This window comes from Choloepus didactylus, chromosome 11 (assembly GCF_015220235.1).
Source record: "Choloepus didactylus isolate mChoDid1 chromosome 11, mChoDid1.pri, whole genome shotgun sequence".
NCBI classification, from domain to species: Eukaryota; Metazoa; Chordata; class Mammalia; order Pilosa; family Megalonychidae; genus Choloepus; species Choloepus didactylus.
In genome coordinates, this window is record NC_051317.1 from 15,961,590 (window position 1) to 15,984,806 (window position 23,217).

General features: G+C 43.1%; 1 protein-coding gene across 4 annotated transcripts in view; it reads left to right on the top strand.

Annotated features, from left to right (window-relative positions):
- Nucleotides 1–23,217, top strand: part of ADAM19 (ADAM metallopeptidase domain 19) — an 82,864-nt gene that overhangs the window by 7,059 nt on the left and 52,588 nt on the right. For all 4 annotated transcript variants that reach the window (XM_037799511.1, XM_037799509.1, XM_037799508.1 and 1 more), the window contains exon 3: nucleotides 711–781. In XM_037799511.1, coding sequence (XP_037655439.1) covers nucleotides 711–781 — 71 coding nt within the window. The remainder of the gene's footprint in view (nucleotides 1–710; nucleotides 782–23,217) is intronic.

The window sequence follows — 23,217 nt, forward strand, 5'->3', positions numbered from 1 at the left end:
GGTATAGCAATGTTGGCCTTCAGCAAATCTTTTAAGTATAAAATTTATCTTCTTTTGGACCCATGAAAATTTAATTTGGGGTGCTCTTAGTTGCTTCTGCTGAGATGGTTGGGGGTGGTAGTGGTGGTATCCAAATGAGGGCCAAAATAAGATAAAATAAGAACTCACTATGAAGAAGCTTGCCCCTGGGATTTTATTAGATAATAGCTAACATGTATTGAGGGCTCCCTGTGTGCCAGGCATCATGATAAATTCTTTGTATGTACTATCCACTCAATTCTTACAAGATCCCCATGAGGTTGACTATTAATATCTCTGTTTTATAAATGAATAAACAGAGATTTAGAGGAGTTTTCTAACTTGCCCAAATTCATACCATTGCAAGTGTCAGAATCAGACATGAATCCAGATCCCTCTGACTCCACAAAAATTTACTGAACGCATGTTTTCCAACATTTCCCTGCACCAGACCTGCATGCCTGCACATTTCAGCTTGGAGTTTCTGTCCTTTGTCTTTCAAGAGAAGACAGAGGGGGGCAGGGGAGTTGGTCGTTCTGGAATTGAGGTCATTTCGGGTTTGGGCTGGGAGAGCAACTGACTCTTTCTCATTTGTGGATCAGTGTCAGAGTGCTCTGCTAGGGCTCTGCTGAACCCTGGGAGCCTTGGGCCCTGCTTGCTAGGAACTGACATTCTTTTATTTTTGCTTTTAGCATCCACTCAAAGCTGAGCTCAGGGTAATGGCTGAGGGGCGAGAGCTGATCCTGGACCTGGAGAAGAATGAGTAAGTGGACCCCTCTTTTGTTTCGAATGGAACCATGGACTTCTGTGGGCCTCGGTCAAATGTTGGAAGGGAAAAAAGTTTTGGAAGGAAGCAGTTAACAAAGTGACTGCAAGCTCTCAATCCTTGCTTATTTTGGGGGAACATCTTGCAAAGGCAGAATATTTCCATAATCTCTTGACATGCTGTGAATTACTGTACTTCTTGAGTTTGCAATTACTTGTATTGCTTGAATTTCATTAGGCTCTATTTCTGGGGCCTACTGGGGTTCACTGCAGACACACCAGGTTGTTTGCGAGCTTCTGTGTGTGTGTGTGTGTGTGTGTGTGAATGGACTGGAGGATTCCAGCAGCTGGATTACTAGCTCCAACCCAGTGCAGTGGCAGGAAGTGAAGGGGATTAAGGGTAAACAGCAGAGATGGAGAGAGGCAAGGCAGCGTGTGCTGGGATTTGGGACTTTGGATCCTGGCTGCTGTCTCTGTTCTGGGTCAGTTAAATCAAAGATTCAGCCAGTGGGGATATCAGCAGCAGACTCCTGGCTTCTTTGGGCCTGGTTCCTCCATTTTCCTAACCTCATTCATCTAGGGTGGCGGGCTGGCCCAGAAATATTTCCACATTTGTTTGCCATCAAACACGGTTGTATCTTGATTCGTGCTACCCAGCAGGTGAATGGACATAATGCATGGCTACGTCTGTCGCCTGTTCTTTGGTCATTCCCAATCTGCTTGGACACCGAAGAACCCTCCTTACTTGGCCGGGGAATTCTGAAGTCCTTTGGTATTTCCCCACCAAGAGTTCCGCTCTCAGTCTATTGCACAGACATCGCGGTAAGGCTGCGTGGCTTGGAGAGCTGCCCGTCTCTTCTTGGCAGCCTCTGGAGCTCCATGGAAGCAGATGAGTAATCAAATGTTTCACTGCCAAGAAAAGGGTGGATAAGGACCTTCCATCTCCAGAAGGATGGGAATGGCTGTGAGGCTCTGGTAGAAAGGGAGAATATAAATTATTCCAAATTTGGGCTTCTCAGATTCTTGCAAAGGAGGGCGAGTAGTATCTGAAGGGTGGTAAAAGTACAACTTACACAGCATTTGCAGTGAGGGGGCTTTGTCTGCTTCTGTCCTCTGGTCTATGGCTGTCTTCAGGAAGCCAGAAAGATGTGAATCGCAACCATTTTTGCCACTCTCCTTCTAAGAGTGAAACCAGTTTGGAATTTGTTCCTTCTCTCCCACTTCCCTGGAGCAAACCTGGCTGGCTGCATTCTCAGATGGTACAGGCACTGCTTGCCTGGATTTCTCCTTGGATTGTCTTCCTTTGGTCCTACAGGAAAACGCCTTTTGGAGGATCTCTTCTTGACAGTCTCTTTCAGGGGCCTCCTTCAGTTTCTCATGGTCCCAGCCCTCTAGCGCTGGCCTAAATGTTCCTTATTGCCACATGAGTCTAACCTGTTTTTTTCTGCCCCAAGTGCAGCATATGACTCTTAAGCTTTCTCTGGGCAGCCCAAGTGATGGTGTTGGAGTCATGGGCAAATCCAGTAGGAATCAGGCTGGACAAGCAGAGCTCCTAAGACTTGAGTTCCTGCCCTTCCTTCCTGCCTTGGGACCTCTACAAAGGACTGTAGGAAGTTAGAGCAAGAAGACAACTTAGAAAATTGAGTACAATTCTCGTATGCTTGGATAGAGAAACTTCAACCCAGAGAGGGAGAGGGACTTGTCCAAGGTCACACAGCAAGTACACACGAGAGGTGGAACTAGGATCATTTGTGTTCCTTGCCTGGGTCTGGAATCACAGAGACCCAAGTATGGCTTACTAGCTGTGTGACCTTGAGAAATTTGCTACATCTTTTGGAACTTCAGTGTCCTCATCTATAAAATGAGGACACTAATGCCAACCTTACGTCATGCTTGTGAGGATCGAATGAAGTGATGTGCACGAGGTGCTTACAGAGCACATGGTAATTGTCACCTCTTGCTGTGGGATGTGCGTTGTCCTACACTGGAGTTCCAGAAGACAGCTCTGGATATGGTTTTATTGTCTTCTTCTCCAAGGTTTCACAACGAGTAGTGCAGGGCTGGATGTGATTCCCGGCCTCCTGGAGTTGGCAGAAGGCAGGAGACTTGGGACAAAAATGGAAGCAACAGAGCCAAGCAATATGGCCTCACCAGGTGTCCCTGGGACGGCTTCCTGCTATTTTCATCCAGATTGGGCTTTTTGTTTTTGAACTTGTGTTAGCGGGCAGAACTCCAACTGCACACGACTTCCTAGTGTGTTTATAATTTCCCAAAGCCTCCTCATTCATGGTGTGGGCTAGTCTGGATTCAAAACAGCTTTGGGAGGGGAGATTCTTTTCTGAGCTCTCAGATTGCTGTATTAAAGTTTTTATAATCCCATGACATTTAGGAGGAAACTAGACTCTGTGCTAAAGTGGTTTCTCAGGCTCTGGTTCTTACTTTCTTAACTGATTCATTCCTTTTTTTTCTTTTTTTTTTTTCCATCTACTGTGTGTCTGCAGCATACCAGACACCAGTGTAAGTACTGGAGATATACCTGTGAATAAAACAGTTCTGCCTTTAGGGAGCTTTTATTCCAGTGGGAGGAGATAGTAAACAAATAAACAAATGGATATATATTATGTCAGATGACAAGAGTTATGGAAAAAACAAAGGAGCATAAGGATGCAGGAGAGCAGGGATGGGAGGGAGATGCTAATTTTGAAGGGTGGTCAGGAAAGGCCTTGTTGGGAAATTGATGTTTGAGTCAAGACCTGAAGGAGGCGAGCGAGTGAGCCATGTGGACAGCTGGGAGATGACAGTTCCAAGGAGAGGGAACAGCCAAGTTCAGAGATCCTAATAGATGATGAAGGTTCCCACTCACCCTTCCCCTCTCTCCCATGTGCTGGATTCTCAGGGCTCCAGGGAGCTGCAGGCGAGGGCTTCTGGGACTCAGGGGGAGGGGGTGCACACCTCTTATTTTCTTTTTCATGATTCTGAGGTGTCTGGCCTTTCCCTCCTCTAATCAAAGTCCACATGCTAATGCATAGCCCAAAATAGCCATGAGCCTGCCTTAATGGAATTCACACATGGAGAGAATGCCAAGAACGGTGAAGAGGAAAGAGCCCTGGGGATGGGCCAGGAGAGAGGAGATGTAGCAAACTGAATTTTAGCTCAGGCAGCCTGTACCAAGGTGTCTTAGTTCAAGAGCATGGCAGTCAGCAGCCTTTTTTCTGCTGTGAAACACGTTGGGACGACATTCTCATGAGAGATATAAACCTCCCCCCCTTTTTTTTGACTGCAGGTGAAAAAGAGTGACATTGTAGGGATAAGCCATGCAATGGCCAATGGCTTTCATGGTAGGTAGTGTTGTGTTCAGATTCTGGCTCTGCCACTTACTAGCTGTGTGTCCTCTTAAAGCTTCAGTTTCCTCATCTGGTGTACAATGATAGTCCTACGTTATAGAGCAATGGGGAGGATGAAATGAGCTGGTGCATGGTAAAGACCTAACATAGTTTCTGACTTGTGTTACATACACAATAAATGGCAGCTATTATTATTTCTCATTCAGCATTTTGTAATTGCAAAAGCAATACATGCTTATTGTAAAATGTGAAACAATGTCAGCATATAGTAAGTAAAAGAATGAAAATATCCAAGCTCCAAGGAGAATCCACTGTTAACAATTTGGTGGGTTTACCTGGATTTTTTCATACACACAGTCAAATGGAAGCACACACAAGGATTGCTGTTTTTGTTGTTGTCGTTGTTGGGGAGCAGACATGAGATTATACTAGACATATTGTTCCACAACTCAGCTTTTTTTTTTTTTTTTTTTTTTTTTTTTACACTTAACTGTATATCATGAAGGTAGTACTCTGTTCTAAGTATATATTACGTTGCTCATTACATTGTTTTACATTTACCCACACATACACATAATTTGCAAACTTTGGTGCATAGCTATTGTTAGTAAGGGAACACTTGACAATTTATTGTAGTTTATTAGTGTATTAGGCAGTGGGAAAACCTGTACCTGTCATTGAGGCAGTATGGTCCAGTGGAGAGAGCACTGAGCTTAGAGACAGACGATATGGAATTAGTCAATAAACCAATTTCCTCCTGGCTTCAACTTTCTTGCCTGTAAAATAGGGATTTTGTCCCAGTTGGGCTCTAAAATAGAGCACTTCCTATGCTTTTAAAGGACAACTGCATAGGTGGAAAATTTGCAGACAAGTCCCTGCCTCAGGGAGTTTGCTCTCCAGTTGTGGAGACATCCCTGGAAATCATGGGCAGGGGGATATAGGCAAATGGTGCCCAACACCACAGCTCTTGAAGTTGGCACTGAATTGCTAGCTCAGGACCCAGCATTTCAGACAACATAGAACACAAAAAGAGAAATTACGGGGAAGAAATTATAGGTGGCTATTTCCACAACCCACAATTTTGAGGCATAAATCCACAATACTTTCTCTCTATGTAATTTTCCCCATGCCGGAAGACTGCCGCCATCACCCATACGGTATTTGATGAAAACCTGTTTGCTGAAATCAAAAGGAATTTTCCTTAACTGTAGGCACTGGGGAGATGAATGTCTCCAGGTCCTGGCTCCCTCCCCTTTCCTCTCTTTACTCTTTCCCAAGAAGAGGGCACACTGAACTGATTAGCCAGTTTTCAGGATGCTAACTGAGCCACATTATTTGCCACAGGATTACTGTATATTAGGAGGTCACCTTCAAAAGCAGATGAGCAGCTCAACTAGTAGTCACTTTGCCCAGAGACCCTTTGGCCAAATACTTCTCTCTGCTAGTCTCTTCAGCACATTCTGCACTCTTACGCTCTTATCTCTTAGTATCCGGTCCTTCCTCACTCCACATGATGGTAAGATTTAGGTTTTGGCTGGGGAAAGAAAAGATACCCTTTGGTTTCAGCCTCGTTCATTGTACTCCAGGCCAGTTAGCTAAAGGGAGATCCTGCTTGTGCAAGTCTAGCTAATAAGAAAGAATATTTCTTTTCTTTTCTTTTCTTTTTTTTAATTTTTAATTTTTTTATTTTTTAAATTAACTTTATCAAATAAAAAAAATTTCCATTTATTTTTCTTCTGTGTGTTCATCTATCTCAGGAGCTCATGGGGAACAGTTAATTGTCAAGGCAGATTTTGGGCATTTAGAAATTTATTCACCATTACTTCTGACTTTAATCTCTCTTCCGCTGCCTGAGCTTGTTGTCAATCCTTCAGAGATACCCTAGGGAAGGGAACTGCTTTTGTTGTCCTGGAAATTAACAACCTGGAATGTTTATACTGATTCACTGCTAACAGTAATCTAGTTGCCTAATTTCCTCCTCAACCCTACTTGTATAATAATGGAAGAACAAAGAGGGGAAGAACTAGCAGGCAGGAGAAAGCAGCTTTTCAGCAATGGACTGGCTGGATTAGTTGGCACCTCTTACTCCTGCTCTTCTCTTTCAAGGAGGCCTGGTAGAAAATATGTAGCTAATCTGAAGCAAAACTCAGAATACCACTGACCATGGTGCCTCCCTCATCCCCCACCCTCCAGTGGTAGGAGATTGGTGGACTTTAACATCTTACCCAGCCTAAAGGACAGCTCTCTTGGAACATCTCTTGTCAGGAGCTTCATTTGTTGTTGGCAAAATTCTATTTCCTGGATCAAAGAGAAGCTTAAAAGGCTTAGATGGTATCCCAGTGCTCTTAGTAAACCATACTTTGCTGAGTTGCATCTAAATGCCGCAGACATATGGATTACATTGTGCTTAAAATACACATGGCTTAAGAAATTAAAGGATATCATTCTTTAACCAAGTATTTGGCAGATCTCAAGTATTCAAAATGTTTTTCCAAACTCGGTTTGCAGCTGGGCTCCCCATTCCCTGCAGCTGAGATTGTGTAACCCAAGGAGACTGGTGCCTTGGAAACCATTGGATGGATGGGTGGGGACACCAGAACTTGATGAGATCTGCTGGTATGTGACTCAGGTTGTCTTCAAACATTTTTTTGAAACATCAAGAACTGAATTAACCCTGCTGCCTCAACTTTTGAAGGCAGTGAATACATGCGTGAATTCGTATGCCAGACACTATGCTAGATGTCTTGCCCCAAAGGAATCTGGTGATCCTACCTGATATGTGTCTCCAACTGCTTTGTAGACCAAGATTTGATTTTGTTTACAATTCCCATTTTGTCCAGAACCCCGGGAATTGCAGACCAAATAGATTGCTGGACAATCTGTTGTGATCTTTGGATAAGCCAAATTCTCAACTGTTCCCCAGCATAAGAATGGTATCCTTTATATCCAAATCATAGCAAACATATATCACTTTCTTAGGGTCCATGGCTTAAGCTCAGTCTCAGTAATCAGGAGTGGTGATCTGAAGGGATACAGATTGGCAGTTGCTCAAAATGAGTATTAAGGGAGCATCCGGAATTGAAATAACCCAGACGTGTTTTTTCTCAAGACAGTGAGCTCATAAGCCCCAAACTCCATGATCTACAGAGTACAAAAGCTATTATTATCCATCTTATATAAGGTTTGCAGAGTTTAAGTAATTTCCCAGTATGAGGCAGAACCAGGATCAAACCCAGGTCTGACCTGCCTGTATAGATCATAGAGACATCAGTACCTCCCTTGCAGGGTGTGGTAGGCTGAAAAACGGCCCTCCAAAAGATCACTACCTCCTAATCCCTAAGACCTGTGAATATTACTTTTTTGTAGTGATACACACAAAAAAGGGTCTTTGCACATGTGATTAAGTTAAGGATCTTGAGATGGAGAGGTTATCCAGGATTCTCCGGGTAGGCACTGAATACAATCACAAGTAATCTTTTAAAAGGGAGGCAGAAGGAGATTAGAGTACAGACAGAAGAGGAGAAGGCAGGGCGACCACGGAGGCAGAGATGAGCATGGTGTAGTCACAAGCCAAGGCACGTCGGCAGCCACCAGAAGCTGGAAGAGGCAAGAACACCTTGTTCTTCAGAACAGAGAGAGAGTGCATTTCTGTGGTTTTAAACCATCAGGTCTGTGGTATTTTTTTACAGCAGCCATAGGAAACTAATACACAGGGTTTATGAGGTTTAGAGAGAATGTTTTGTAATATGTTTAGTACCATGTCTGACACCTAGTAAGCAGGTTTTCAATACATGCTAATGCTTATTCGTACAGAGTTAAGAACAAATATTTTCGACATTGTATTGGTGATGCAAGGCATTACATGGTGGCCCTGTGGCTTTCTTCAAGTGTGGGAGTGAGAAAAAAAAACATATTGAGAAATAGTCTGTGCGGTTATCGCTTGTGAACATTTCCTAAGTTCCAAGTCATGTTCTCTGGTGCCTAGCCTGTCCCCAGGGGCCTTCTGGCTGAGGATAACTAGAACTGATGGTCAGATAGTAAAAATGATGACCATACTAATGGTGATAACTAAAATGTTGTAGATGTTTGGTATATGCCAGGCACTGTACTACAGTCGTTAGGTGGTTCAACTGATGTAATCATCACCACAACCCTATGAGGTGTAGGTACCTGCATTTTGCAGATGAGGATCTTTGAGCATGGAACAGTGTGACTTCCTCAAGGTCCCCTAGGTGGGAAGTGCAGAGCCGGGATATGAAACTAGATTTTTGGACTTCAAAGTCCAAACTCTTAAGCACAGCATTTTATTGTCTCACTGGGGCCCTGTCCTTCCTTGCTCAGTGTGCTTTGAGGTCTTCTTCAGTTATCCTCAGCATTGCTTCTCTGTTATTCTCCCCTTCCACCTCCCTTTCCTTGTACCTTCTCTCTGCCCTTCAGTGTCACATAGTGATATAATCCAGAGAGGGATGGGTTCAAAGCCTGGCTCCTTGCACTCACTGGCGTTGTAAGCTTTGGCAAGTTACTTAACCTTTGGCAGTCTCAGTTTCCTCATCCATAGGTTGGGGATAATAATAGTGGCCACCTCATAGGATGCTGTGCGAATTCAGTGACATAATACACGTGAAGAATATATGCAGTGCCTGGCGTACTGTGAGAATGCAATAAATAGTCTTTTATTTGTATTTTGCAGGGTCTAGGAAAAACATTTAAGAATGAGGTAAGAGGGAATTCCCCTGAGTTGGTTCCAAGCACATTTAAGAAGAGTTGACCTCAGAACCCATTGCCCCAGGGAGGAAATTCATTTCTGGCATCCAGCAATGCCTGGCTTGACCTAACTGTATCTCAAGAAAACAGCTTTGCAGTGTACTCCAGTTGGCCAAACTGTCCCTCTTTTCTGTGCCTGCAGAATGAGTACTGAGCCCCTCCTTTAGCAAGACCCTGAACTCTCCGATAAGGAGATTGGGATTTGTTCACTGGTTCCGGCTCTATCTCCTTCCACAGGGTTCTGCAGCCAGGAAGGATGTCCATGGCTTTCTTTTGTCTTCAGCTTATTTCTCCTGGCTGCGCTTCAGCAGGGAGCACAGGGTAGAATGAATGGGAGGAAGCTGTCAACCACCCTGTTGGCCTTAGATGGACCCTGTCAGCGTTAAGGGAAGCTGTGGAGTTGGAAGAAGTCTGGGGTTGAATCTTGAGTTTGAGGATTCCTTTACCATCAGGCTGTTTACCTAAAAATAACAACAATAGCTAATTTGGCAGTGATTGAGCAGTTACCATGGGCTTAATACTTCACAGAGATTTTTAAAAACTTTCATGCATATTTACCCAAATGGAGTCATACCGTATCCTAAATTTTGGTACCTCTTTTTCCCCTTGGAAATATAACATGGGAACCACTGAAACATTTTAAAAAAATTACACAGGAACTTTTTGGGAATATATGAAAATGTTTATAATAAAATGGTAGAAGAAATTATGTGAGTAACTGGTTTAAAATAAATGAGATCATACTTTATGTATTCTATAATTTGCTGTTTTATAATTTGTCTTCAGTATCAGTCGTTAGAATATTTTAGACCTACTTTTTCTTTTTAATGGTTGCATAGGATTCCAATGACTAGATGGACCAAAATTTAATTAATTTCTCTATTAATGGACATGTAAGTTTCTAGTTTCTTGCTATTACAAATAATGCTGCAGTAATAGCCTTGAACATAATCTTTAAGCACATTTGCAAGTATTTTTGTAGGATTAATACCTATAAAACTTGTGTGAAGTTGCAAGGTCAGATGGCATATTCATTTAAAATGCTTTTAAATTTTGACAATTTTTATCTCCCACTCCAAAGGCTTGCCATTTTACATCCAAGCAACAGAGTATGAGAGTGTGTTATGGATAAATTTCCATGTAAATTTATTATCTCATTTTCATGGTTGTTCGATATTACATTGTAGGGGTATGCCATAATTAACTTGTAAAATTTCTTATATTGACAAATTATCAAATGTACACAGAAGTAGAGAGAACAGTGTAATGAATTCCCATATCCAAATTCAACAGTAAACAAAATATAAGTAATCTTTTTTTTTTTTTTTTCCCATTTTTACAAACAGTACCCGAGTAAATGCCTTGTATACATTGACAGTTGCTTCTATAGGATCAGCTCCTCAATGTGAATCACTGGGTCAAGGGCATTTATGTGTAATCCATGGATGTATAAAGGCACATTGCATACCTACCAATTTATATCTCACCAGCCTTGTTGAGAGAGCCTGTTTTCACACACTTGCACCGATGGATTGATCTTTGAGCTTGGGCAGACTCTTCAAACCCAAACTTGTCTGTCTTTTTTTTTTAAACAGCTGTATTGAGATAAAATTTATATACCATATGGTTTACTCTCTTAAAATGTACAATTCAATGGTTTTTAGTATATTTATAAAATTGTGCCACCACCACCTTAATCTAATTTTAGAATAATTTCACCATTCCCCAAATAAACCTTGTACCCACTAGTGGTCACCCCCATTCCTTTCCTTCCCTTCCCCTTCCTCATACCCATCAACCCTAGGCAACCACTAATCTGCTGCTGTCTCTGGACATTTGCCTGTTCTGGACATTTAATATAAATGGGATTGTGCAATATGTGTGTGTGTGACTGGCTTCTGTCACTTTGGGTAATGTTTTTGAGGTTCATCCATATTGTAAGTTATGTCCAAAATTAATTCCTTTTTATTGCTATGTAATATTCCATTGTATGCACATACCACAGTTTATTTATTTGTCAGTTGGTGGATCTCCTGCCTTTGAAACCTGAACTAACTTGTCTCCATGTTACAAGTTTGATTTCAGTAAATTTTGATGGGCACCTACTGTAGTGTGTATAGAGTCTCATGCTAGGAAGTAGGAATGACAACACAATATCCTTGCCCTCTGGGAATTTACACTTTGTGGGAGAGGAAAAGAATCACAACATAATCTAGGGCAGAATTTAAAATTTACATAACAGAGTTGAAAGTAAAGAGCTGAGGGAGGCAAGAGGAAAAAGAGAATTTCTGGATGGGAGACCAGGGAAAGTGTCCCTAAAGAGGGTTCCTTGTAACTCAGTCTTGCAGGATGAGAAAAGGCTTCCAATGAAGGAGGGAGGAGAGGTGAGTGGGCTCATGAGAAAAGAATTCACACTGGGGAAAACAGATAAATATTTGGTCTGGATCAAGGGGAACCAAAAGCTGTGGTGCTGCTAATCTCTTTGGAATTCAGTATTCCTAACAAGCCACATCATTTCAACTCAGAAGATTGAATATGGAGGCTGGGAGCGGGGTTTTTTTTTCTTCCACAGTTTTACTACTGGAAGATTTAAGGGGCTTTGAGCTAGGTTTTTAATTTTCCCATTTTTGATTTTCATTTGGGCGCTCTCTTGCCTCAGGTAAAACCGTGTGGTTGGGGTGTGCCTTAGTTTCCCAAGGCTGCCACCAAACTGGCACAAACTAGATGGTTTAAAACAACAGAAATTTATCGTCCCAAGTTCTGGCGGCCAGACTGCTGAAATCAAGGTGTCGTCAGGGCTGTGCTCCCTCTGGAACCTGTAGGAGAGAATTCCTTCCTTGCATCTTCCTGGCTTCTGGTGGTTTGCTGGCAATCCTCGGCATCCCTTGGCTTGCAGCTGCAGCACTTCAGTCTCAGCCTCCATGGTCACAGGGCCTTACCTTCTCATGTCTGTCTATCTCTGCATCCAAGTTTCCTTCTTTTATAAGGACAACAGTCATTGGATTTGGGCCCACCCTAATCCCATTTGACCTCATCTTCACTAATCACATCTTCAAAGACCCTATTCAGTCACAGTCACAGGATAAAGGGTTAGGACTTGAACATCTTTTTTTTTTGTGGTGGGGGGCAGGGGGGAAACAATTCAATCTATAACCAGGAGGTAGATGGGGGTACTTCTAGGAAAGATGCTTGAGGTGCACTTAACTGTAGGTTATATTTTCCACACCTTGGATGAGAACAAGCACTTCCTGCCCCTGTGTTCTAGTTTGCTAATGCTGCCGGGATGCAAAACACCAGAGATGGATTGGCTTTTATAAAAGGGGGTTTATTTGGTCACACAGTTACAGTCTTAAGGCCATAAAGTGTCCAAGGTAACACATCAGCAATCAGGTACCTTCACTGGAGGATGGCCAGTGGTGTCTGGAAAACCTCTGTTAGCTGGGAAGGCACGTGGCTGGCATCTGCTCCAAAGTTCTGGTTCCAAAATGGCTTTCTCCCAGGACGTTCCTCTCTAGGAACTCAAAAATGTTCCTCAAAAAATGTCACTCTTAGTTGCACTTGGGGTATTTGTCCTGTCTTAACTTCTCCGGAGCAAGAATCTGCTTTCAACAGCTGTCTTCAAAATGTCTCTCATCTACTTCCTGTGCTTTCTTCAAAGTGTCTCTCTTGGCTGTAGCAACCGCGCTCCTGCTGTCTGATCTTATATAGCGTGCCAGTAATTGAATTCAGACCCACCCAATGGGCGGGCCAACACCTCCATGGAAATTATCCAATCAGAGTCATCACCCACAGTTGGGTGGGGCACATCTCCATGGAAACACTCAAAGAATTACAATCTAATCAACACTGATAGGTCTGCCCACACAAGATTATATCAAAGATAATGGCATTTGGGGGGGACATAATACATTCAAACTGGCACACCCTGGAATTGAGAAGTGGATGGAGGTGTCTCTAGGTGGATTGCCAATGGCTGAGTACAAGTTGAGATGGCTTCTCCCCAGCTTGATGAGCGGTATACAAATGGGTGGATGGTTGGATATTTGGATTTGGGAGAAGCACTGCAAGTCTCACCTTTGTACCCACTAAAGCCCTCATAATTCAGTCTTTTCTTCCTAACTCCAGGGATGTGACTAAACTCTTCATCCAGACTCCCTGGCAGTGGGAAGATGTTTCCTTCTATCCAACCTTTATTCTTGGGCAATGGAGCTTGACTATCCTGGAGAAAAATCTATGGGAGAAGGGGGCTGATACTGGGGACTTTGGGTGGGCTCTGGCCCAAGAAGGAAACCACATTTATATTTCCCCCAGGAGATATTTTCCCCCAGGAGATATTTCAATTTTAAGAAAGTAAGCTCTGTTCTTTCTCTACTTGGAATGCGAATGGCATACGCAAACCTTTACTTGATGCCGTGAACTCCAAGTGAATGGACTTCTGGGCACCCTGGGCTAACTGTAGGTCCTGCTCAAACTCAGCGGTGGGTTGGTATTGAGTCAGAGAACCCTGAACACTGGCTTTTCCAACTAAGGTCTCCTGTATATTGGATTCAAGCCCTGCACTAAGAATTGAGGAATTCTTACTCATGTCTTTCTTTTCTTCTCTTTATTTAGTCAACCAATACTGTGAGTGCCATCCATATGCAGGCACTGGGCTTGGTTCTGGGTGTTCCCAGGCAAGCAATGGTGAGCAAAACAGACATAGTTGCTGCCATTATGGGACTTAGAGCTTTGAGGAGAAAATAGATAATCAAACCCTTAGAGAGCAAAGTAGGGCGAGCTGTGATGGAGGAAGTCGGGGTTACTGTGGGAGCATGGGGAAGCAGAACCTACCCTAGATTGGGGATCAGAGAAGACTTTAGGAGGAAGTGAAGTAAGGAAGGAGTGAGAAGGTGGTGGAGGGGCCGACAGAGTTGGCTCACACAATAGGGAGTGTGTTCCATGCAGCACCCATAGCAGGAACAAAGGCCCAGAGGCAAGAGGAACATTTGGAAACTTATGTTTAGAACATGGAGTGGGAGGAAGGAAATGGTGAGAGAAGAGATTAGTGAGAAAAGCAGGGGTGAGTCTTTGAAGGGACTTGAGTTTGAATGCTGATCTTAAGGGCAATGGGGATGAAGAATATTTTAAAAGTCGGAAATGCATCCGTATTTGACTTCAAACTCAGAATACATCCAATTTGCATTTTAGAAGGATTGGTTGACTGAAGTGTAGAGGATGGACTGGAAGGAGAAAATGAGCAATAGTAATAAGACCCATTCAAAAGCTTTAGTAGGGAATTATGGTGCTCTCATTCAGGGAAGCTGAGATGGAGAGGAGGGGATGGATTCAGAAGTATTTTATAGGATGGAATCATCGAGGTTGGGTGATTGGATTTGGGATGAGGGAGAGGATGGATTCAAGAGCCAAGCTGAGGTTCCTGGCTTGAGTAACTAGCAGGGTGGTGGCACCAGTCTCTTTGTTTGTCCTTAGCTTGTGGGGGGACCTTGGACAAGCCAGTTCTTTTCTCTGGTCTTTCTTTTTCTCATTAAATGGAGGTAATGTTGCAGGATTGTGGTAGGGATCGACTGATAAAATCTACATGAGAAGTACTGTCCTGTACTCTTTCCATGACCTCCCAGGAACTAGGAAGACCTCTGCCCAGTCCAGCTGCTGGGGCCTCACTGGGGGCCTCTCTGGTAATTCTCAAGCTGACTTTTGTTGAAAACAATGATATCATTGAGTGGGTGGAGCTGGGCCAGGCTTTCCTCAGCCAGTTTAAGGAGAAATGTGGTCTTTATGACTTCTGTACGTTATGGCTCTTTTCCAGCCTATTCTGTAGTTCCCATGTGCCCTCACCGCTCCTTTCCTCCCCCTCTCTCCTCCTAAGTTGTGGGTTTGAGGAAAACTGGCAGCCTGCACATTTTCTACTCTTGCATCAGTCTCCCTGGAGAGAGGTCCAAATGGGCCGAGAGACTATAATGGCTGCATTATATTAGGCATGGGTTCTTTTTCTAAGGCCCCTTCTGAGGCTGGAGAGGGCAAGTCATGGAAAGGGATTCCTTCGATGGAGATTGGAATGCTACGGAAAGGGGTGATCTAATGGGAGTGTTGGGAGGGATGTCAGGCCCCTTGTATTCTAGAAGCTCTTTATCTTTTAACTTCTTGCCAGATGTGAAGATGTGAGGCTTGGGTAGGAATGCAGAGGTTAGACTGGCTTCCCAGGATTGCAGGTACTTGTTGGAATGTGCCTGTGGAAAAGGAGCTCAGTAATGTTGAGTGAGTTTCTTTAGTTCCTGATTCCCAGACTGTCCCTTCTCTCAACACACAGATGTGCACACATGCACACACATGCAGTACACATACACGAATGTACACACACACACACTGCATGCACACACACGCACACTGCACACACACGCACACACATCCCTCTGCCATAGTTATGTAGGCAGCTTATTAGGGGAAAATAGAAATTGGTTACTGTGCTGGTTTGCAGCAGTTCATGGAAGGAAGGAAGACTGGCTGTGAAACAGTGACTTGCCTTCTAGGGAATGGATAACAATACCTGCCCTCCATGTGGCCATTAGTGCTTGCAACAGACTTTTACATATGACCTCATTCAATCTTCATGGTGGGGGATGTGGTTCTGGGGTGGAGGGAGGAATCCGCATGTTCACTGCTCCAGCCCCATCCACTAGCACAGTGTCTGGCACATGTTGGCCTCAATAATTATCTGTGCAATGAGCGGGGTTGTAGGTGCAGAGCTGGAGTCTCAGAAGAGATAATGTAATTGGCCAAGGACCTAGAGAAATATGTGATGAAACCAAACCGTAAGGAACTTGGGCTTTCTGATGCCATGTGCCCTGCAGTTTGTATCATATATTATACTGCTTAATAAGCAGTTATTGATGAGATTACCCATATGTCTGCCTTCTGGTTGTGTCTGGATGGTCAAGCTCTTGGATTATGTACCACTGGCATTTAGTTTGCTCTAGTTTATTTAGACTGATGGGTTTAGAAACAAAATGTACTGTGTGACATTGGGTGAGTTGCTTTTGCTCTTTTTAAATGTCTTCATCTGTAAAAGTAAAAGAGGTGAGGTTAACATTGGGAGGGGTGTGTAAAGATTCTTTTGTTGCAGTAGACACTGCAGCTTAAACATAAAAAGCTGCCCCCCCCCAAAAAAAAAAACTTTATGGAAAGGATATGGAGTAATGCATAGAATGAAGGAAAAGCTGAAAAACTAGTGGTCTGGAAAGTGTGGAATCCAGGAATGAATAGACACACTCCTGAGGTCCCGCAACTGGGATGACTCAGCCCCAGCCATTTCACCCAGATGTCACTCACCTTGCAATTCCCATGCCCAGAAGAGAGATGAAATCTGATTGTCCTGGCTTCTCATGTTCCAGCAGCCATTTGGCCAGATCAGAGCAGGGACCTTGAGTGACTGCCGGGGTCCACAGGCAGTGTGCCATGAGGGAAGAAAGAAAGGGGCCTGGATTCTGGGCAGTCCAGGACAGTTGGAGTCCACTACCATCCAAGAGGACTTTCCAAGTTCCAACACTCTGGACTTGTGCTTTGGCTGAGATTTATGCTTTAGGATGCTAAGACATATTGGAAAGAAACATCCCTCAAAAAAGAAGGTCCATAAAGTTACTGGGATATTCAATCAGAGGCTAAAAGGGACTGAGCACTTAAATTTAGGACAAGTTGCCTACCTTGCTTTGTGTGTTCACTTGCTTGTTTTAGGGGATGGTCGTCTTCTTCACCTCTTTCTAAGTGTATTTTTAGCTCCAGGGATCTTAGGGGTTCCTTTTCTTTACTCCCCTGTGCTTTATACATGAGGTTTGTCTTTACAATATGACTTATTCCTCATGCTCTTTCCTATTGAAACTTTGTCTGTGGTTTCAGCTAATCTGATAAGCCAACACTGTGATTATTTAAAAAAACAAAAACACACACAAAACACTGTCGCTAGAGAGACTGCTGTCAGGCAATATTTTCTCTTTTTTTCTTTTTCTCAGAAGCAGTAAAGATAGTGCCCCATTTCCCTTAACTGATCTTATACAATTCCAATAAATACCCATAATGGGCTATTTAGGACACTGCAAAGCAGATGATTGAACTGATCTTGGGTGAGTCATTTCGAGTTAAGCTGATTGATTCCAAGAAATTGGCCCTATTTGTGCAGAGAGGTTGCTCATCGCCGAGGAGGCAGCTGAGAGGGAGGCATGAAGAAGATTAAGTAAAGACCATGCTGGCCAAAGGAATAAACAGTCTTCATCCAAACATCCTTTGGTATATAACATCAAAGCAAAACACAGAACCAGGAGCTGGTCGGAAGGATGCCAGGTCTTGTGAGGAATGGGAGAAGATGCAATGGGAAGCAGTTGGTGAAGAGGAGTGTTGATCTAATGTATTGTTTGGGAACTTCCTTAATAGAAGGTTAAAGAAAACATACCAAGTAGCTTCGGCTTTTTGCCAGGCTTCTGGGTGGCGCCATCTTGCTTTGCTCTGTTGCTGCTGAAGCTGGTTCTCGGGCAGTGATGATGCTTTTTCAAGTGAATCCTTGGAGGAGGTGGAGGTCCCAGCTCTTCACATTAGCAACAACTTTCAGAGTTCCCCTTTCCTCAGCCTTTCTGTTCCCTCAAAAAGGAATGCCTCTGCTTTTGGGCCCCTGGACTTCTCAATCCCTTATTTGGCTTTAGGGCCATGCTTTGGCATGCTGGTTTGTTTCCATTCCTTTGGAGTCAAAAGTGGAATGAGTTCTGGTTTGGAAATGTTGCTTTTGAAACAGTTGAGCTGTCTGTTCTCCCCTTTTCTTTCTTTCTCTTCAAAAACAAAAAAAAACAAAACAATACTTACCGGATTTGTTATTTTGTCCTGATTATGGAGTGGCAAAGGCTATTACATTAGAATAGCAGTCTCTACTTTTCAAAAATGCTTTCCAGTGCCTGCCTTTCCTGGGCATACTACCATTTCCGTTTGATAGAAAGGGAAATCGAGACTGAATAGGGTGTGACTTTCCAAACATACACACAAGGAGAGAGAGTGGTACTAGAGACCCATTATCTAGATTTAACAATTATCAAGATTTTTTTCACATGGGCATATATATTGTTAGTTTTGGAGAAAATGTTAATGAAATATGTAGGACGTATATACTTTATACTTTACAAATAATTTTTTCACATTTGTTCATTTTATTTAACAAATAATTATTTAGTCTTACTAAATATTAGGAACTGTTCTGAGCACTTTACCACACCAAGATTATCATTCTTCCCATTTCATAGTTGAGGAAACTGAGGCACAGGTTAACTGACTTGCCCAAAGTCACACAACTTATATAAGTGGCAGAGGTAGGACTGGAATGTGTTTTTTCATTTGTTCCTCTCAGCATTACTGTGAGAGAGTAATTTTTACTCTGCTCATTTTGCAGTTTAGGAAATGGAGGCTCCATGGGGCTTAGGGGCCTTATCAAAACAATTCTTATACAAATACATAGTGAGGACTTGTCCAAGTTTTGCTTATCTAATTAATGAGAGAACAAGCAAGACGATAAAACTGGTTAAAAATTGGATAAGGGAAACTGATATAAATAAGAAAAGGAATGTGGAGATAAGATTGCTAAACTAGATACATAACTGGTTAATATCCTAGGGGCCATAAACCAACATATTTTGGAGTTGTTTTTTTCCTACTGGATGGAAGTCATTTGCATCTTATTGTATCTTAGTTTCTTTCTTTCTTGCTTTCTTTTTTAAAGATCTAATTTTACAGAATTGTATAAGAGCTGCCCTAATTAGTTGTAAATATTAAGTCTTACAGAGCTCCCCCAGGGAGTCCAAAGAACCTTAGACAGCCTTCTTAGACTGGAAGTCTTGACAGTGTTCAGGTAAGACATTGAAAGAAACCACAGTATTATTTGCCTTTTTCCAGACTTTGGAAGGACAGTCATCTAGAGAGTCGTGGAGCTCCTACTCTAAAGTATTCTGAGCTCTCAACTTTCCCCTCCATGCTGTCCTGCTATCATCTTTAGATTTTGGGGCGATGATTAGGCAAGAAATGGGAAAGATAATTAAAATGTTCAAATTGATCAATTGGAGTAGGATAATTCCCAGAGCCTGAAAAAGTATCACCTGGAAAAACTATTAAAAATACAGAGTTCTTAGCCCCTCCCTAGAGAATATGATTCTCAGTAGGGCTGGGATGGGGCCTGGGATTTTACATGTTTTCACAGCCTTTCCGGGTGTTTGCAGTTACTGGACTAAGTCCCATGAGGACAGCATTAAGAGTGTGAGTGAGAAATGAAAGGGGCTACACTGAGAGGGTTGGGGTGAGGCCCCTTGGGGTAAAACAAGAAGGACCTGCAAGGCTGGACCTACCTCCCTGTGCATGATATAAATGCGTGGGTACTCTCAAAAGAGCAGGATGGAGCCAGAACAGGGGTGGGGATAGGGTGGGGGGTTGGGGGTGGGGTGGGGAGGGAGATGTCAGTAAAAATAACCACTGGGTTGAGAGAAGTAATGTTTGCTCATGCTGAGCATGGCCGTGTAGGTTGTTTGTGTAGGTTGTTTTTCAAGGTGGTTTGGAAATCGTTATCACCTCATCTTTACCAGTTGGTTTATCTGAAGAAGGGGAAGTAGGGTTCAGTTCCCAGGGAACCGTGCAAATTTGTTTTAGTCCCACTCCTCCTCTCTCCCCAGCAGGAGTTTTACACAGAGATCAGAAGCTTAGTGAAGCATTTGAAATTTGTATGACCGTAAATAGTTTCTAAGGGGATTGTTCTGGGTTCGAAGGTTCTGAGCCTTCGGAATGGTGGATCAGATCTGTTTTCAGACTGCAGCGTGCTTTTTGGAGTCTAGCTGTCCATAGAAATAAATTCCAGGCTTCCACCGTCAATTCCATTGTTCTTTCCTGGAGAGTGAGCCACCGACCTTAAGATTTATGTCTGGCCTTGGGGGCAGCTTATTTCCTAGGGTAGGATTCAGAAGATGCAGGTTATGCTCCAGTGCTTTGGGGCCAGAGCTACCTGGGTTTAGCCCAAGGCACACTCCAGGGCTGGCTGCTCCCGCCCTAGGATGCCATGACTTGGTGGAGAGTGTGCATCTCTGCCGGTCTGTGGGCTTGTGAGCTCGGAGAGGCCGGAGCAGGAGGCACTTCAGGCGTGCATGAGGGTACTACGGAAGCAACTTTTCCAGCAAGCCAGAAAAAGGAGGGGGTGGCTGGGAAATCTTGGAGAGTCCTTCTGTCTTCCTGGACACACATCACTCACAACTCGTTTCCTGAAAGTCCTAGCTCTCCAGTGGTGAGAAACGGCTTCCTGCCGATTTGCTGAGCCAGCCACTTGTCAGGGAGATGAGAACAAGATGTGATGGAATAAGGGGCAGTGGGGCAGGCTGCGTCCACTTGTCCACTCGGCGGCCTCCTTTCTGAGGAGGCAGTTAGTGTCTTTGGTGCTGCAGCAGCGCTAGGGTGCCTCCCGGGCACATGGCATAAACAGGCCTAGCTTGAGGCAGTGGGGAGCTTTGAAAGTGGTGTTTTGTCTATCAGTAAAAATTGCACAGATGGTAGTGATGAAACATGACCCTTCTCTCTGCCTCTAGAAGGAAGGACCTTACTGACCAACATCAGCTGGCCTGTTTGGGGAAGAGTTGCTATTTCAAAAGAACTAGGCCTGACAGTCTCTCATGTTCACCTTCCTTTTGCAGTCCTGTGCTTTGCTCACCCCTCTTGCTCTTCTCTGCATGCATTCAGTGTCCCCTAGGAGCTAATGGTTACCCTTTTTATGACATCACATATGTCCTTGATGTCCGTAATGGGGATGATTTGCTATCATCCCCAGCAAATACTGGTTTGGAGCGCTGGTTACTGGCAATGCCATAGTTTTATGCTTCCACCTTCTAGATGAAGAAGAGCATAAAAACTGTAGCCAAGTCCAACCTACCTGGGTTTGAAACCCGGCTCTGACCCTGTATTTTGAGAACTTGGACAAGAGACATGTTCTCTGAGCCTCAGTGTCCTCAACTACAAAACTGGAACACTAAAGCTACCTACCTCAGGTGTGTGGGAAGGTTAAATGAAATAATGCAAAGACTTAGTACAGTAAATATATGTTAATTATTCTATTTGTAGTTTTTCTAACACAAGCCCACAATGGTCCAGGATGTGGTGGAGGGAGGATGGTGAGGGGAGCTTGGGTGATCACCTTTCTGAAGTTTGTGGTAAAGCATATGGTCTTAGGGCTGTGGTTCTAAACTTGAACTTGCAGCAGAATCACCTGGAGGGCTGTTAAAACAATTGTTGGGCCCCAACCCTAGAGTTTCTGTTAGATTCTGTAGGTCTGGGGTGGAGCCCAACAATTTGCAATTAGCATCCCTTAGTTTCTAAACGATACCGATGCTGCTGGTTTGGAAAGGGCTGTCATGTAGAAAAGAAAGAGATTATTCCCTGTAGACTGACGGCCCTGAGGAATGAAGGCCAGGGGTTTCTGGTTACAGAGAGGCAGTTTGGGTCTACGTATGAACCTTCTCTAACTACTATTGGAACTATGTGAATGATCTCTGTCACTGGAGGTGTCCAGTGATGAATGACCATTTTGCAGATTCCTGTCCTTGGTAGAAGGTTCATTCATTGATTCATTCATTCATTCATTCATTCATTTACTTATTCACATAATAATCATGTACTGATTGCCTGCTAGGGGAAAAGCCTGGAACAAAAGCCTGGAACAAGGCAGGCGTAGTCCCTACCCTTAGGGACCCTCAGTCTAGTAAGTTTCACTAAATGATTTCTAGGGTCCCTTTTATTGCTGAGGCTCTGGATGTCCTGTGTGTTTGGGGGCAGATCCTCAGGATAAGCAGCTGTAGTGTAGTGATTCTTATCTTTCTGAGGAGTAGCTGAGGAATGGCAAGAATGTGGACACCTCCAAGGCTCAATCTGGATTGTTCCCTTTGGAGCATCTTTTTTTCTTTAATTTAGTTTTATTGAGATACATTCACACACCCTACAGTCAACCACAGTGTACAATCAGTTGTTCACAGTACCTTTGTATAGTTGTGCCCTCATCACCAAAATCAAATTTTTGAACATTTTCATTACTCCAAAAATAAAAAAATAAAAATAAAAATGAGAATAAAAAATACAAGTAAAGAAGAACACCCAAAACATTCCATCCCCCATCCCCTCTATTATTCATTTAATTTTTGTTCCCATTTTTCTACTCATCTGTCCATACACTAGACAAAGGGAGTGTGAGCCACAAGGTTTTCACAATCGCACAGTCACACCGTGTAAGCTACATAGTTATACAAGCATCTTCAAAAATCAAGGCTACTGGGATGTGTAACTGAGAAGTTTAGGATTTAAGAACTGATGATGATTACTGAATCATTATATAAATATTCCTTTTTACTTTCTGGTGTATTCGAGTAGACAGAGGGAAATACCTGACCTGAACTGTAATCTAGCTGTAGCTGCCTTGATCTCTGATCATGACTGTGTAGCCTTTGTCTTGTGCTCTTGTGATTGTAAAAAGCTTGTGACTAACCTTTACTCATACCCATTTATCTAGTTTTTCAACTTTAGAGTCTTATGATCACTAAAGACAGTCCCTAATGTTTATTAATGAAGGGACTTAGATCAGCCCAGAACTAACCCACCCCAAATCCAAAGTTATCTTGATAACTGAAGCTGAATCTAACCAAAATGGGCCCACCTGAAATGCACAGTAGCTTAGACTTTAACCTACAATCATCTGTACTTCATTATAATACTAAAAATCAAGCCCATCATATTAAAGCTGCCATTTTTTTATATACTTCTGTGACTAAGCATGTAATGAATCTGTGCATGCTCAACAATTAGATTACCTCTAATTACATAATCTGGGAATACTGTACTCATTATCCTAAAACCTGCCCATCTTTTGATGCTATAAAACTATCAGAATTACTGCAGTTTGGGGAGACAGATTTTGGACTCATAGGCCAATAAAACTCTCTCTCTTTGAAACCCTGTGTCTCAGGAATTGGTCATTTAAGCACATTGGGCAAAAGGATCCACTGCCTTGGTCCGGTAAGAGTTGCAGTTCGACGGTTTCAGGTATTACCTTCTAGCTAATCTAATACACTAAAAACTAAAAAGGGATATCTATATAATGCATAAGAATAACCTCCAGAATGACATCTCAACTCCATTTGAAATCTCTCAGCCACTGAAAGTTTGTTTCATTTCTCCTCTCCCTTTTGGTCAAGGAGACTTTCTCAATCCCATGATGCTGGGTCCTGGCTCATGCCCAGGAGTTGTGTCCCACATTGCTAAGGAAATTTATACCCCTGGGAGT